This window comes from Leucoraja erinacea, chromosome 21, assembly GCF_028641065.1.
Source record: "Leucoraja erinacea ecotype New England chromosome 21, Leri_hhj_1, whole genome shotgun sequence".
NCBI classification, from domain to species: Eukaryota; Metazoa; Chordata; class Chondrichthyes; order Rajiformes; family Rajidae; genus Leucoraja; species Leucoraja erinaceus.
In genome coordinates, this window is record NC_073397.1 from 7,367,951 (window position 1) to 7,385,321 (window position 17,371).

At 43.8% G+C, this 17,371-nt stretch overlaps 1 protein-coding gene across 1 annotated transcript in view; it reads right to left on the reverse strand.

The window, feature by feature from the left end:
• Positions 1 to 297: 297 nt before the first annotated feature.
• The window catches only part of ppp4r1l (protein phosphatase 4, regulatory subunit 1-like), a 61,091-nt gene continuing 44,017 nt past the window's right edge, over positions 298 to 17,371 (reverse strand). Inside the window, exons 14-20 of the mRNA XM_055652026.1 lie at positions 13,961 to 14,146; positions 13,049 to 13,210; positions 12,206 to 12,306; positions 9,902 to 10,022; positions 6,699 to 6,833; positions 4,517 to 4,658; positions 298 to 2,132 (exon numbers count right to left, since the gene is read on the reverse strand). Of these exons, the coding sequence (XP_055508001.1) occupies positions 1,984 to 2,132; positions 4,517 to 4,658; positions 6,699 to 6,833; positions 9,902 to 10,022; positions 12,206 to 12,306; positions 13,049 to 13,210; positions 13,961 to 14,146 (996 nt within the window). The 3' untranslated portion in view covers positions 298 to 1,983. The remainder of the gene's footprint in view (positions 2,133 to 4,516; positions 4,659 to 6,698; positions 6,834 to 9,901; positions 10,023 to 12,205; positions 12,307 to 13,048; positions 13,211 to 13,960; positions 14,147 to 17,371) is intronic.

A 17,371-nucleotide genomic window follows, 5' to 3' on the forward strand; every position in this document is an offset into this window, starting at 1 on the left:
CCCAATAATGTGTGGGTCACTCTGCTGTCGGATAACACAAATCATCACTAGAATGAATGAATGAACCCCTTCTACCACACGTCGGCATCACATGAGCCCCATTATTTGTCCCAGCTCTGTCCAATTTGAGCTTGGGCTCAGACACATTTCCATAGTAAAAAGATTGCCAATACCAGGCTAGGCACTAAGAACATCATGAGACTGGAGAACAGCTCCACACAAAAAAAAAGCCTGCATGCAACAAAGGGTAGTCTTCAAGGATGTTGATGAAAGTGTTGAGAAAAGCATACAAAATCATTACAGCAACACAGTATTTAATGTTAATTGTAAAAACCCAAAACTTGCAACTATAGTTACAATATCGCCAGCCTTTACACTATACAAAAACCTCATTCTTATACACCATTCAATAAAAAACGCTTGGTAATACAAGTTGGCATCAAAACAAGGCAAGTGCAAAGGCAAGAATTCCTGATGCAGGCCAATTCTTTCACCATAATGCATGGAGGAGGAGCTGATGACAAGGACAGAAAAGGAGGGTTGCACATTCAACACCACCTTTCCAAAAAGAGGAATCCTCCTCCACTGGGTTAGACCATTGCTATTACTGTCATGCAGGTAGAACCAAGTTCCCTTTACCCAGCCAGGTATGGCTTTGTTCCCCGACATTGGAACACCAGTTGCCCCAAACCCACCCAGTGTGGTGAGCGATGAAGTTGGAAAGTTGCCTAAAGGGGGAGCCTTAGTGGAGAGAGAGGTGGATATCGAAGCAGGCCCAGACTGGTACCAGCAGTCCTCCAGCCTCATTCAGCACCAAATAATTAGGTGGAGGTTTCATGTACCTCTCCTTTACCTTGGGAGCACCCTGCAATCCCATCTCCAAGCACTTATCACACTCCCTTCAGCAGATATGGAGCAGCTGATCCGAGGATAAAAGTAATTAAATTAATTTATATTTTTAAAAAAAATTAAAAGTTCACTCTACTTCACATTTATCCCATTCAATCAGTCCTCTACTTTGCCATTAGTGGTATCAATTGCATTTTCAGTGCTATTAAACTCAAAACCAGTGTTCCCAATTACATTGTGAATTTAAAGAGTTAAAATGCACCTGTGTAGCAGTCTGGCTAATCCCCATCCGCTGGCCTCAAGTGCCACTGCACCTTCCAGGTTAACTTTCAAATGACTAAACTGGCTCAGATGATCAAAGAAAAGTCGGGGTGGGGTGGGGTGGGGGTGAGAGGCCAGGGAGCCTGTGGTTAAAGGAGTACAAGCTTCCCCTTCCCTTTTAAGTTGCTCAGAGACAGTGCTCCCAAGCAGGTCAGCAGAAGTCCATTGTCAACTCACCAACAGGACGCTGATTGCGTGTTTCCGGGTAGAAATGGAAAGTAACTATTTGTGGGAGGTGGAGAGGAACAGTAAAGAGATATCTGCAAGTTTCCAAAATAGTTAAAACTGTGCTCAAAGGTCACTGTGCTCATGCTTTCTGAAACTTCCAAATGCATGTCATTTGGGCATCTTAGTACAAAGAATCTATACAGAATTAGAAAGGTTAGGAGTGCAGTTTTCTTTAAAAAGATTTCATGCCGTAACAATTTCAAAAGTAGTTTACTTGTAGAAATAGAACTGTATTAACAAATAAAAATAGTTGTGTCAAAGGGTACTTTTAAAAAGGAACTTTCACATTAATTTTCTGATCCAAAAACAGTCAAGGAAACACGGCTCTTGTAGTCACCACCTGTCAGTGAATTCCACACCAGCTCCAACCTGGAATCCTCTTCCCCTCAGTAATAAAAGCTCTGTATTTAACAAAGAGGAAGCTGCTGACATCCTCTAGTCCAGACCCAGCCTGCAGACCAAGGCAACGCCCTCTTCGTCCCTGTGTCGCCTCCACCGTGCGCCAGAGACATGGTTCACCCAGTGCAGCACCACTCTGTCAACTGCGTGTGGTTAGAAAGTCAGACAACTTTGTGGGAAAGGTTCTCAGTTTATGAAGGAGGCGGTGTTTGCGTGGTTGATCCGGAGCTCTGCGCTGGCAAAGTAGCGCACGTCGCGGTCTCTGTCTGACTGCAGGATCAAGACGATCTCTTCAACGGCTTCTACGTGAGGGTTATCAGCCTCTGTGAAATACGCTGGGAAGAAGAGAGGGTCAGTGCACTATGATACAGAGCCTGCTTGCATTCAGTCAGTCAGTCAATGATCGGCAGGAAGCAGGAGTAGGCCCACAGCCCCCATGGTCTCCTCTGCCGTTCAGTAAGTGATTTTCAGCCTAGCTCACTTTCCTGCCAAGTTCCCATATCCTGACAGCTCAAGTCAAGTTTATTCGTCACATACACATACGAGATGTGCAGTGAAATGAACAGTGACAATGCTCGCGGACTTTTGTGCAAAAAGACAAACAAACAACCAAACAAACTATAAACACAATCACATATTCTTTTACATATTGTCCAGAGGCCAATTCATCACAACCTCAAATACACTCCATGTCCATGATGAATTCCAATAAATTCCAACTCCTGGTGTGAAGACATTTCTTAAAATGGCCAACCTTTACCCGGAGAATCCCCTTGTGGTTCGATACTCTCCGGCCAGTGAACGCAGTCTGTAGGGATCTACCCCATTAATCCTCTCAGAGCTGTACACTGCATGATCTTATGGGCTCTCGCTGCCCTGACTCCAAGGCAAGTAAACCCTTCCTTATTTGTACTGAATACTACGATTGAAGGGATAAAGCCCTCCAAATCTCAATCCTAAATGCAGAGGTCCCATTTTCATCTGAGGTGCGAATCCTTTGTTGCACCACAAACCTCGAGATTAGCTAGGGAGGATGTTGCAGAAACCCTTGCAGACATATTTGTATCACTGTTGGCCATAGCTGAAGTTCCAAAAGAAAACTGGAGGGTAACTAATTTACTGTAATTAAAGAAGGAAGCCAAGGACAAGGCAGGGAACTACAGGCCAGTGAGCCTGATGTCGGTCATAGGAAAGTTACTGTGCATATGACCAAACTGTTTATCTACGCTAGTCCAGTTTGCCTGATTCTGGCCCATATTCCAGCTTGTTCAACAAACCCATCACCCAGAGTGTGGAAAAGGCTGCCCCTCGGTTCCCCTTTAAATCTTTCTGCCCTCACCTTTAACCTGTGCTCTCTTGTTTTAGACTCCACCGACCTGGGGAAAAGCCTACGACCATTCATCTTATTTACAAAGCTTCAAGATTTAAATAAACTTCGAATGTCACAACTCAGCATCCTATTATCTGGGGGGGAAAAAAGCCCCACCCCGTCCAGTCTCTTCTTATAACTCAAGCATCTTTGTGATTCCTTTCTACACCCGCTGGAGCTTAGTGAGGTCCTTCCTATAGATGGGTAACCCGAACTGCACACAACACTCCAAGTATGGTCTCACCAACATTTCACACCAGTTCTCCTGTTTGTGTGGGCATCTCTCTCTCTAGCTGCTGCCTGACCTGCTTGCAGTTCCAGTATTTCATGCACAAAGATGCTGTGCCCTCTAGTGGACAACACTGAACACAAATGCAAAATGTTATAAAAACTATTATTTAGTTTAGTGTAGAGATGCAGCATGGAAACAGGCCCTCTGGCCCACCGAGTCTACGCCAACCAACAACCACCCATACACCAGTTCTATGTTATCCCAGTTTTGCAACTTACACATTAGGGGCAATTTTACAGCAGCCAATTAGCCTACAAACCTGCACGTCTTAAGAATGTGGGAGGAAACCAGTGCCCTGGAGAAAACCTACGCGGTCACAGGAAGAACGTGCAAACTCCGTACAGACAGCACCCGTAGTCAGGATCGAACCTGGGTCTCTGGTGCTGTGAGGCAGCAACTCTACCGCTGCACCACTGAAAAGAAATCAGGAGATCCTTTTCATGCAAGGGTCAATGGAAATCTGAAATACTTTCACCAAAATATGTAGGTATTGGCAGCACGAAATTAAAAAATGGAGACTAATAGAATATTATAAGAATAATATTATTGGAAAATTATATAGGTGCCAGAGGTTATGGGACCAGGCAGGAGAATGGGTTTAGGAGGGAGAGATAGATCAGCCATGATTGAATGGCGGAGTAGACGGGATGGGCCGAATGGCCTAATTCTACTCCTATCCCTTATGACCTTATTATTAGTGATTCAAAGGACATGGAGCCAAAGTGGAAAGGCCATCAAGGTATGAATTTATAATCAAGTTATAATCAAGGTATAATGGCAACTTCTAAAACACTTAATATCAAATGTTCATGCCTAGTTATCTAGCTAAGAGATGGGTCACTACCTGACTGATGACTAGTGGAACTGCTCAAGTTGTCCACTGTTTTAAAGCACTGATGCTTTCAATTTAGGGATGCTTCGTACTTCCAAAAGCAAACACTTGAAATTTGTATTTGTTTCAAAGATCAATCTGAAATGTTAACAGTTTCTCTTCACAGACGCTGCCTGACTTACTGAGTACCTCCAGCATGTTGTTTTTATTGCATTTTCACACTTACGTTTCTCCAGCAATGTATGCCTCAATGCCTTGGCCAGCAGCACACGCACATTCGGGACTGGATCGGTGGCTAAACCCAGCAAACTTGGAAGAAGATGTTCCACAAACTGATTGACTGGCATACATTCTTCCTCCACAATTGCCTGTGCAGAAACAAAAGAAGTTGTTTTTTTCATTTAGTGCCGTTTACCTTTCATTAAATGTTGGTGGTTTTTATTTGAAGGGTGCCAACTCGTAAAATATTACTGCCGAGAGATTCACAATGATTAGGTGTGCAATTTAAAATCAATTTGATCTAAAGTAGAGATAATGACCAGCTCTGGCTCCAATAAGCGAGTTCGGTATTTCAACTGCGCATGCCCAGGTCATAGGTCATTCGTGATAAACATTCTCGCCAGCTGAGCTGCTACATGTATACAGACCTGCGTATCATCCATATTTTCCAGTTTTGCATCTTCGAGGCAAGAAAATACTGCTTTCAAAACTATTAACGATGTATTTTTGTTTCATTTGTACAAAGCTACCATGATTTTGTTGGTTTTATTGCTTTATGCTTTGGTGTTTTATTGCTTCTTGCTTCGGAGCGTATAACTGCTATACCTGTGTCTCAAATTAACTGTTATGTTCAGTAGACACTGAAGTTATTGCAGTTATTGGTGTGCCTGGTAAGAACTTGGGCAAACAAACTTTTACAATTCCTGTGATATATTTGGATTTGTTCACTCCTGGCAGTATAGTAATGTAACTTGATCAATGGCAGTATGTAGGACGTCAGCAGAAAGTACGGTGATCATTCATGTCGCTTGTGTTTTAGTTTTTTAACTCAGCTGAAAAGAACCAAACAGTTGAAACAGACTCATTCTCGCTACTGCCGTTGCAGTGTCAATCCTTGTGGGTCCATGGGGCTGGAAATTCAATCTCACCCTACACTCCTCCACTCTCTCTCACACACTCTCTCTCTCACACTCCTCACGAACAGCCACCCGCTACAATAGGCAGAATGAGGACTTTAACATTGTGAAGCCTGCGGTCTCCGGAAAGAGGCCGACTCGGGAGCTCCATGCCGTGGAGAGAGTTTCGATCATCCCAACCGGGCTTCGATCATCTGCTGCTGGGACTTTGATCGCCACGACTGGTGATGGTTTGACTGCCCCGACCGTGTGAGAACAGAGAGGAAGAAGATTGAAATGTATTGCCTTCCATCACAGTGAGGAATGTGGAATCCACTGTGAGGGATGTTTATGTTAAATGTTATGTGGTTGTGCGTCTTGTTGCTTTTCCCTTAGTATGGCCGTATGGCAACTCAAATTTCACTGTCCCTTAATTGATACATGTGACAATAAACTGACCTTGAAACATTGAAAGGGGCAGGCATAGCTGGGGCCATGCGGGTGCCCATAGCTACACCTTGGACTTGGAGGAAGTGGGAGGAGTCCAAGGAGAAGTTGTTGAGGGTGGAGTAGAGTGTTAGTAGAGGGGAATTGGAAGGTTCTGCGGTCGAGGAAGAAGCGGAGTGCTTTAAGGCCTTCCTGGGTGGTTGGAGGTGTAGAGTGACTGAACAAGACTATATAGTCTTGGAGGTCCTACTGTTGGTTTTGGAAAATCAGAGCCGACGTGGGAGGGAAGCCAACAAGTAAGAAAAATAATTTCCCCAAGTCCCTGGGCCAGCTGACACCTCTCCCATTGAACCACATTTTCCCCACCACCACCTCAAATGCATGGTCTTTGGACCTCAACTACCCCTCCCTCCCTTCACATCTTTACCGCACCTTCCCAATCGTCCCAGCCCCAATGCTATTCTTTTATGACCCCTGTAGACCCTACTGGAGTCCACAACCTTCTCTGGGACTGTGCTATCCTGCACAATCTTTACTCTGCCACCCTGAAGCTGTGTTCAAACCTCCACTGGTCAGTCTGTGGATTTAGGCCATGATTCCAAGTGAATTTTGATGTGGTGGAACAGCACATAAAATGGTCATTGTTACACATATCTATGCCAATGGTAAATCCATGGACTTTCTTGGTGTGCAAATCAAATGTGCCACACAAGCCCCACCAGCTGAAGGGACAGGGAGTGGGGAGCAAACATAAATCATGTATAAACTGCTTTTAAATCACCTCCCCTTTGGCCCGTCACAAAAGGAGTCACCTTAAGACAAGGAATTATTTGCTCACTCACTTACCTGGCAGATGAAAGCAAATGCCTGCCGCCCAGTCCACTTGGCGCAGTGGCAGAACCGAAAAGTGAGTTCATTCATGAAGTTCACAGCCAATGAGTCTGTGGCAGATGCATAGAACTTCCTTAGGATCTCTACCACCTGTTGATATACAACAACAGAGACCCGTCAGCAAACATAAGCAGTGTGAAAATTAGCAGCTTCTCCTAAATATTTGAATTTGTCCATTGATCAAAGCAGGCCATCACAGTGCAGCCTCAGTATCACTTCACTATTTCGCACCCTCAGCCTTTCAATCCCAAATTGGCTCAAATGGCTGCTCTTTCTTAAGTACCTTTGTCCTGACTTGTTAAAGTTTCATTATTCAATTCTACAATGCTAAGCCCTAGAACTTTGACTTCTAATTTCTCGAAACAGTAACAAGTTACAACATTTTCCCTTTTGTAGCTAGAAGTCCGTAGGTCTATCCTGGATGATTTACAATGTGGAATTATCTAACCGGGCACAAGTCCTCACATTTCATAAAGATCATCATAAGATCATGTGATAAGAGTAGAATTAGGCCATTCGGCCCATCGTCTAATCAACCATTCAATCATGGCTGATCTATCTCTCCTTCATAACCCCATTCCCCTGCCTTCTCCCCATAACCTCCGACACCCATACTAATCAAGAATCTATCTCTGCCTTAAGTATATCCACTGACTTGGCCTCTTTGGTCCTTTAACTCTGAGGTTACACCTCTCGTCCTGGTCTCTCCCACATAAAGATCAGCCACACAGCATCAGCAGTTCTTGAATGCCAAGTGTTCACACTGATGATGCCACAATCGGAGGTTGGAATACTGGAGTCATACAGCATTGAACCCAACCCACCCAGGACGGCCAAGATGCCTCATCGAAGCTGGAGTCATTCGCCAATGCCCGATCTATATCCTTTTCCTTTTCCTATATCCTTTCCTATCGATGCACCTGAGTAAATATTGTTATTTTACCTGGATCAACTACTTCCTCTCACAGTTCTTTCTAAATGCCTACCACCTGCTGGGTGAACAGGTTTCCCCTCGGGTTCATGTTAAATCTCCTCACTTTAACCTCTGCCTTTCAGTTCTAGATTTTCCTACTATGGGGAAAAATATTCTGTGCATTCATCCTGTAGATTCTCCCCATACACCTCTCTGCAACCTCACGTCCCAGCCTGTCCAACCTCTCCCTGTACCTCAAGTCCTTCCTCAACCTATCCAACTGTGGTGCCACTATCAGGGAACTATATACTTGTACTCCCATATCCCCCTACTCTATTACACTCTCAGGGCCCTACCATGATACAGAGGGCTGTGGGGGCCAAGTCAGTGGATATTTTTAAGGCAGAGATGGACAAATTATTGAATAGAACGGGTGTCAAGGGTTACGGGGAGAAGGCAGGAAAATGGGATTAGGAGGCAGAGATCAGCCATGATTGAATGGCGGGGTGGACTCGATGGGCCGAATAACCTAATTCTACCCAAAGAACTTGTGAACATTTACAGTAAAAGTCCTGCCCTGATCTCAAAATGCAACACCTCATATCCGAATTAAACTCCATTTGCCATTTCTCGGACCATGCGCCCAACTGATCAAGATCCTACTGTAATTCTTGATAACCATCTTCATAGTCTACGATATTTTAGCGTCATTGCAAACTTATGACAGACCTGTTACATTCTCATCTAAATCGAAGGTCTAGATGACAAACAGCAATGGGCATAGCACCAATCCCTGAGGCACACAGCTAAACATAGACTTCCAATTCAAAAATGAATCTTCCACCACCACCACCTTCAGCTTCCTACCGTAAAGCCAATTCTGTATCCAATTAGCTAGTTCTCCCTAAAACCCATGTGATTTAATCTTCCAGAGTAACCTGAAATCCTACCATATGGCATATTTGCTGAAATCCATATATAGCCCTTCCCACACCAACCTTCTTGGTTACTTCTTCAAAAGACAATCAAATTCATGAGACATGATCTCTCATGCATTAAACTGTGCTGCTTATCAACCCCTTTCTTCCCTAATGCATGTATACCTTATCCCTCAGAATCTTCTCCGGTAACTTTCCTCCCACTGATGTCAGGCTGACGGGTCTATCATTCCCAAGTTTTTCTTTGCAGCCCTTTTTACATAGAGGAACAACATTAGTCACCCTCCAGCAGTCTAATGATGATTCATAAATCTCAGTCAGGACTCTTGCAATTTCTTCTCTAATTCCCCAGTATTCTTAGATATATAACCAAATAACAATTACAGCACGGAAACAGGTCATCTCGGCCCTTCTAGTCCGTGCCGAACACTTATTCTCCCCTAGTCACATCTACCTGCACTCAAACCATAACCCTCCATTCATTTCCCGTCCATATACCTATCCAATTTATTTTTAAATGATAAAATCGAACCTGCCTCCACCACTTCCACTGGAAGCTCATTCCACACAGCTACCACTCTCTGAGTAAAGAAGTTCCCCCTCGTGTTACCCCTAAACTTCTGTCCCTTAATTCTCAAGTCATGTCCTCTTGTTTGGATCTTCCCTACTCTCAATGGAAAAAGCTTATCCACGTCAACTCTGTCTATCCCTCTCATCATTTTAAAGACCTCTATCAAGTCCCCACTTAATCTTCTGCGCTCCAAAGAATAAAGACCTAACTTGGTCAACCTTTCTCTGTAACTTAGTTGCTGAAACCCAGGCAACATTCTTGCAAATCTCCTCTGTACTCTCTCTATTTTGTTGACAAAATATCTGATCAGGCCTGGGAGATTTATCTATCTATTTTCATATGTTTAGTTTAGTTTAGAGATACAGAATGGAAACAGGCCCTTCGGCCCAACAAGTCCTTGCCGACCAATCCATGTAGCCATACTACTGTCAGAGTGTTTACATCCACTTGAATAAATCTTATCTTAGAACTTGCACAGAAGTGCTACCTTTCAGTGCATACCCTCAACTTTGTGACAGATAGAAGAAACTGCCAAAGCCTGGTTCATGTATCCATTTCTCATTCCTGATACACTGGAGAGGAAGTCATTCATGAAGATTCCCTGCAGTGATCCCAACCACAGAAGATAATCTCACAGTTTCAGGCCCAAATCCCTCGAGAATATAAATGAGAGCCATACATAATTGAAATATGTTAGAACAATAACTTGAGACAGTAATGCTCGTCTTATTCTCACCAACTTGAAGGAAATCCATCGAACTTCAGCAACCTTATCAGAACAAAGTGACAGAGCGATGTGTCGTAAATAGTCGTGGACGTCATTGGGATTATAAAGCTCCAGCAGCAAAATTACTTGTCTGAAAATGATCAAGGCCACATTAGTCTGGTTATAAACTGGACAAGTTTCCTTTTAACACATTCTGCCCACAGATGTCATTTTAAAAACAACTGCCATGGTACAGGTCCACTAACTCAGACTCCTTTAGATCACTTACTTCATACAAAACCTAGCGTAAACTGTCATCATCTTGCGTAATTGCCCAGAGATAAATATATGCACCCTGGTTGTACCTCAAAAACAGGTAATTAAATTATAACAATATTAATAAGTCACACGGCCAGCCCACACTCCATGTTGGACATTAATTACATAGCTTGCACCATGAACAGCAAAGACATGATCAGTTTCCTATATTAACTATTTTAAAATAAATATTCATTGTATATTAGTTAGTGTTTTATAAATGACCATTCAAATGTTCTATAACATAAAATGACTAAACTAAAACATACAAAATAGGCTGTTTATCCATATTACCACAGACATAGGTCTGAACATTAGATTTATGTATCTATAATGGTCCCGTATCTCATAGTCAGCGAGTCACAGAAAGATACAGCACAAAAAGAGCCTCTCTGACACACAGAGTCCACATTAACCGTCAATCACCTACTAATACACAACCTGTATTAATCTCATTCTCCCTACGTTCTATCAACTCCCCAAATTCTACCTCTCACCTACACTCTAGCAGTCATTTATAGTGGCCAAATAACCTACCAAGCTGCCCATCTTTGGGATGTGGGAGGAAAATCAGCATACATGGAGGGAAACTCATGCAGTCACAGAGTTAATGTGCAAACACCATACAGTCAGCACCTAAGGTCAGATTAAACCTGGGTCTCTGGGGCTGAAGCAGCAGTTTGAATAGCTGTGTCACTGTGCCACCCAATGTAATATGTATGATGTCACCCAATACAATACACTAACATCTAGACGGCAGGGCAGTGGCACAGTTGGTAGAGTTAATGACTCACAGTGCCAGAGACTCGGGTGTGATCCCGACCTTGGGTGATGTCTGTATAGAATTTGCACATTCTCCCTGTGACCGCATGGGTTTCCTCCCATATATCTCAATACCCCAATGACACAAAATGTTGGAGTTCTCAGGCCATGTGGCATTATTATTTGCGTGCGGGATTCCTTTCCCCAGTAGTGTCCATTTGGAAGTTTGAAAGTGAAACTGTTGGACTGTAACATACCAACTTGTGTGAGCAGACGATCCATTTGCATGGAAAACAAACTAACCTTACATTTCTAGAAGCTGGTACTTCACTTGCACAGCTTCATGTATTCTCCCTGGCACGCCCTCTTTCCCTCTCTCTCTCTCTCTCTCTCTTCATCCCAGATCTCCAACCAGTCTTTTGCCTGATTACATTTTACTTTGTATGCTTCCACATTACATCCCTAATAACAATGCTTATTCTATATTTTCCTGATGCACTTTGATTCTCTATTACCCTTCAACAACGCCCCCTGACGGGCTGTGGACTGGGAATGCAGCCAGAGGCCTTAATCGAGGCGCGGCCGTCTCGATGCCTCCTGGATCGGCGCGTAGAAGTCCGGGTCGGGGCCCGGCCGGGGCCTCGTGGGTCGGGCAAAGCGGCAGACAGAGCCCATGGCGGCAGCGGTGAAGCCTCTCGACTATGGGGCCTCGATGGTGGTGAAGCCTTGCGGCAGCGGCGATACCTCAAGTGTCCACCCACGGGTGATGGTCGATGAGAGCGTGGAGGACCGCCGTGAGGGGAAGAACAATGGACGGGGGGGGCGGACACAAAGGACAATGGGGACCCAGCATGGGGCTACTGCTGTGGTGGGGGAAGGGGAGAAAAGGAGGGGGAGCCGGTGTGCTTTGTAACTGTCAGCACTGTAGGTGGCTGCTATTTGTATACGTAGTGTGTATGCCTAGTCACATGTGACAATAAAGTATTCCTAGTCCTATATCTGGGTCTCCCTCTCCTGACTGTCTGAAGAAGGGTCTTAACCCAAAACATCACCCATTCCTTCTATCCACAGATGCTGCCTGTCCCGCTGAGTTACTCCAGTATTTTGTGTCTATCCTCAGTGTAAACCAGCATCTGCAGTTACTCCCTACATAATTTAATGTCTTAATTCACACAGAAAAACTCTCATTCTCATAACAGTTTCAAAAGAAAAGTTTCAGTACGTTACGTTGAGCAGAAAGCACAGAGTACTTACTCTGCTAATTCGTATCGGAAACGCCAGTTCCTGCTGTTATCTGTTACCATGAACTCTTGGAGCTGGTACAAATACTCACGGCGCTTGTCCACGTGAAGCAGCTGTGAATAAGAATCAAGAGAGGAATAAATCGGGCAGATGCACAGAATCTCTTGCCTAGAGTAGGGGGAAATGACAACCAGGCATAGGTTCAAGGTGAAGGGGAAAAGATTTAATAGGATTCGGAGGTGTAATCTTTTCCACACAAAGCGTGGTGGGTGTATGGAACAAGCTGCCAGAAGAGGTAGTTGAGGCTGGGACTACCCCAGCATTTAAGAAACAGATAGATCCCAGGTACATGGATAGGACAGGTTTGGCGGGATATGGACCAAATGCAGTCAGGTGGGACTAGGGTAGCTGGAACATGTTGGCCGGTGTGGGCAAGTTGGGCCGAAGGGCCTGTTTCCACGCTATCACTCGAAGAGTGTTTATTGTCATATGTCCTGAAACATAACAATGACATTCTCACTTGCAGCTGCCAACAGATAACAAACACTAGTATGGGACGGATAAAAGCAGCTAAACAGCTTTCACAACATGCTTAAAGAAAGTAATTTATTCTTATTAAGTAGCCAATTGTCTTAAATTTCAGCAGTACGTCACAGTGTTCAAAGGACCACACTAAAAGTGGCAAGATAATGTTCAAAACAACAGAGGTTCACTGTGTGCATTAACCTACATCTGTGGCAAGATAAAGATGAACAACCGCACATAGTTATTTCACATATTTATCACATAGAAGGCACAATTGTGAAGATAATTCAACTTCATAAACCTCAAAATGCCCAATCTAATGAAGCTTACTTTCAAGAAGTCGTATAGATGCTTCAGGACTCCAATTCGCACTTCATCCAGATCCTTCAGAAAGCCATTGAAAATTGGAAGCAGATCAGCAGCAGTGAGCTGATCGCCGAGGATCACAGCAAGTTCATGTATGGAAAAGGCCAGTGTTCGCCGCACTTTCCACTGTCAAAGGTGAACAAAACACATTGGAAAAGTAAACACAACATCGTTAAAATGGTCAATGCTTCAAATACAGTAATTGTGTACCTCTGTGCTGTTTGATGAAACATAGAAACATAGAAATTAGGTGCAGGAGTAGGCCATTCGGTCCTTCGAGCCTGCACCGCCATTCAATATGATCATGGCTGATCATCCAACTCAGTATCCCGTACCAGCCTTCTCTCCATACCCTCTGATCCCCTTAGCCACAAGGGCCATATCTAACTCCCTCTTAAATATAGCTATGAACTGGTCTCGACCACCCTCTGCGGCAGAGAGTTCCAGAGATTCACCACTCTCTGCTATGAACTCTGCTACCCACAAATTGACTGTTGAATTTTATATATTACAGCTGTACAGCTGATAAGAATAGGTTTACAAAATGCTGCTTTGTCGGTTTCTTTATCAAACACAAATTGATTGAATTTATTTTCTTCTGCTCTTGGGTCATGACTAAAACAATGGGTTTGGGTTCCTTACACAATTTTCTTTGCACTATCAAAGAGGGACCGTTTACATCTACACCCCCCCCCCCCCCCCCCCCCCCCCCCCCCCCCACACTCTCATTACTACTATGCAAATCGTTGCCCCAACCCGCCACTCCAGCCCAGTACTTCCATGCAACTCGTGTAAATAAGAAACAAGTATTTCCCTTGTTCTTGTGTTACACATCATTAGTCCAAACGCAAGACAACTTGGGGTTGAAATACTTGCCTGCACATCGGATGCCAAAGTTTCATAAGTAGTCTTTAAACAATGCCAATTCTGCCTGCCAAGGGTTAGAGCCACACCTGGGAGGCTGTATGCGCAGTGCTTTGTAATTTCCGTGTCAACGGTTTGAGCTCGGGAGGGATCAGTCATTGATAGATACTGATCCAGCAACTGCTGCGGAATAACATCCTATAAGAGTGAAAGAGCATATTTTGCAAGTTAGCGACGGCAACAAAAAAAAACTTTATAAATTAAACTTGTCAATGCAAAAGAGATAAATCAAACTGAATGTTTAAGAAGGAACTGCACGTGCTGGAAAATCGAAGGTTGACAAAAATGCTGGAGAATCTCAGCGGGTGAGGCAGCATCTATGGAGCGAAGGAAATAGGCGACGTTTCGGGTTGAGACCCTTCTTCAGAGTGCCGCCTATTTCCTTCGCTCCATAGATGCTGCCTCACCCGCAGAGTTTCTCCAGCATTTTTGCCGAAGTCAAACTGAAAGTGCTTTGGGTTGAAAATCCCATCACTGTGGCTCAACTGGACAAAATAGATCCCAACCCTGTGATAGATACAAAATGCTGGAGAGGCAGCGGGACAGGCAGCGGGACAGGCAGCATCTCTGGAGGGAAGGAATGGGTGACGTCACCCACTTTTCTCTACAGAGATGCTGCCTGTTACTTCAATATTTTATGTCTATCTTCGGTTTAAACCAGCGTCTGCAGTTCCTTCATACACATCCCAACCCTGTGAGTTGGAAAGGCGTCATGGGGCAGTGCTGCATGGAAATCCGATTCCCAAGCTCAGATCCAATTCTTTGCAGGATAAACCAGTAATTGCTGGAAATATTTAGTGGGCTAAGAACATCTGTAAAATGTTTTAGGTCAGTGACCCGTTTCTTATTTATCTTTCACCACTGATGCTGCTTAATATGCTGATTAATTCTAGTGTTTTTTAGTACATCAGTTCAATGTCTCAGTAGCAGGAAGGCATCTTCAACAAATGCAACCACACTGACAGCTGATGGGAGAATTTATGTACAAGAGCACAATCAGCTTCTTATATGAAGCAAGAATGTTACCAACTGAGCTAATACTGATTGAATGAAACAAATCTTCTACATACTGTAGCCCTTAGGCAGACAGTTTGATAGCCGAGACATGAATAGATACAGACTGCAACACAGTTTTTAAAGAACAGGCATTTCTTCTATAAAGTTAGACATGTTATGGCATTGATGCTCTGCACCATTAGATCTGCAATGCCACCTGCCACTTTCTACGCGGTTATGTTCATCTATTATCATGATAGATGGAGCAAGAGAACATTTACAAGCAGCAGCTTCTGAATGATGCCCACAAAGGCAAGTGTAGGCGTGTGGGAGTACTACCTATTGTCCAAGCCAAATAAATCAATAACAGCCTAGATTTTGCGCTAGACCTTTTTTGAATGTTAAAAATCACACGGTGGATTACCCTAATACCATGCGTGAAAGTTGCATAAAAGGGAGAGAACTTCAAACGTCAGATTCCCTGTGTAAAGCTAGGCTAAGTCTCTAAATCAGTCTGAAGAAGGGTTTCGGCCCGAAACGTTGCCTATTTCAGATTCAGATTCAATTTTAATTGTCATTGTCAGTGTGCAGTGCAGAGACAACAAAATGCATTTAACATCTCCCTGGAAGCAGCATAGCAAATTCTGAATAAGTGTCCCAGTCATCAGGTAAAGGTTGAGTGTAGTGACAGCCGCCGGGGGCTGTACTGGACCTGCTTGTCGGCAACGGCCAGACCTGTAAATCGGATGGTAGGAGGGTAAACAGTCCTAGCAGTCCTTTTGCTGAGCGCGCAGTCAACCTTTTTTTGAATGACTAAATGGAGGGGAAATCACCGGTGATGCGGTGGCAATTACCCCTGCAATGCCTTCCCGGAGACAGAGCGTTGCCATAAACTGTGATGCAGTTGGTAAGGATGCTCTCGATGGTGCAGTGGTAGAAGTTCACCAGGATCTGAGGACACAGATGGACCTTCTTCAGTCCCCTCAGGAAGAAGAGACGCTGGTGAGCCTTCTTGACCAGAGTTGAGGTATTGTGGGTCCAAGAGAGGTCATGTTGACTCCCAGGAACCTGAAGCTAGAAACACGTTCCACCTCCGTCCCATTAATGTTTAAAAGGGGATGTGCGTGCCGCCTCTGGACTTCCTGGAGTTAAGGGCCAGGTTATTGTCAGCACACCATGCTGCTAAGTGCTGGACCTCCTCCCTGTAGGCCAACTCATATTTGTTGCTGATGAGGCCAATCACCGTTGTATTCTGTGTACCTAGGTGTTAAGTACCTACAGGTGTGCATTAGGTTTCAAGTAGAGGAGGGAGATCGCACAAGCCCTGTGGAACGCCGGTGTTCAGGGTGAGGTTAAATCTAACCTAACAGACTGGGGCTGTTGGTTAGAAAGTCCAGTATCCAGTTGCAGAGGGAGGGGTCGATGCCCAGGTTACTGAGTTTGGTGATCAGTTTTGATGGTATAATGATGTTCCTTCGCTCCATAGATGCTGCTGCACCCGCTGAGTTTCTCCAGCTTTTTTGGCAAAGTCTCTGTCATTTTTCAAGTAGTGAGGTCGAAAATAGCTGTGCAGTTAAATTTTGCATGTTCCCATCAGCTGATGTAACTGGAGGAGCTCAATGTTGTTTCTCATGTTTTATTCAATTCAATATTAACTCAGCTGGTAACATTCTCACTTCAAATGGGAGAACAACATTTCTTACAAAACAGAAATTAAGAGGCAAACGTTCCCAACAGATGTTGAAGTGTCAAAAACATGCACAAATTGCTCGTCCAATTTACAATTGTACTGCATTACTATGTTTCGGAGTTAGGAAAATTAATTTCTTGCCCCACCTCTAAGTATTTTCTTCACTTTATGCTCTTTTAATTTTAACTCTCGCATCTTGTACTTTCTTCATCCCGCCAATAGTGTCTGCGTGTGAAGCTCTCTAGTCCCAAGCTCTGGAATTCCCTCCACAAACCTCCCTTAACTCAATGTCTATTCTTTCCTCAATCCTGCTTAATGCTATGCGACTTGACAGTAGGTTACACCTTTTATACACACAAGTTGTTGCTATTTTCTGGTGAAGGGGGCAGATATTGAAAAATAAAAAATGTTAAGCAGAAATGCACAAATTATCCATTATTGATCAGTAATCGCCTCTTAAATTACTGCCAGATAAAAAAAAAAAAAAAAAAAAAAAAAAAAAAAAATAGGCTGCTCGTTTGAAAGTTAAATGAAAAACATCACTGGAAAAAGTTGACCCACAGCATTCCAAACCCGATCTCAAGAAATAATTACCTATTTTATTTAACCATTAGGGATCATCAGTAAGTTTGCTCCTAAGCAACGAGGCAAATCTGGTTAATTTCCCCATGTTACCA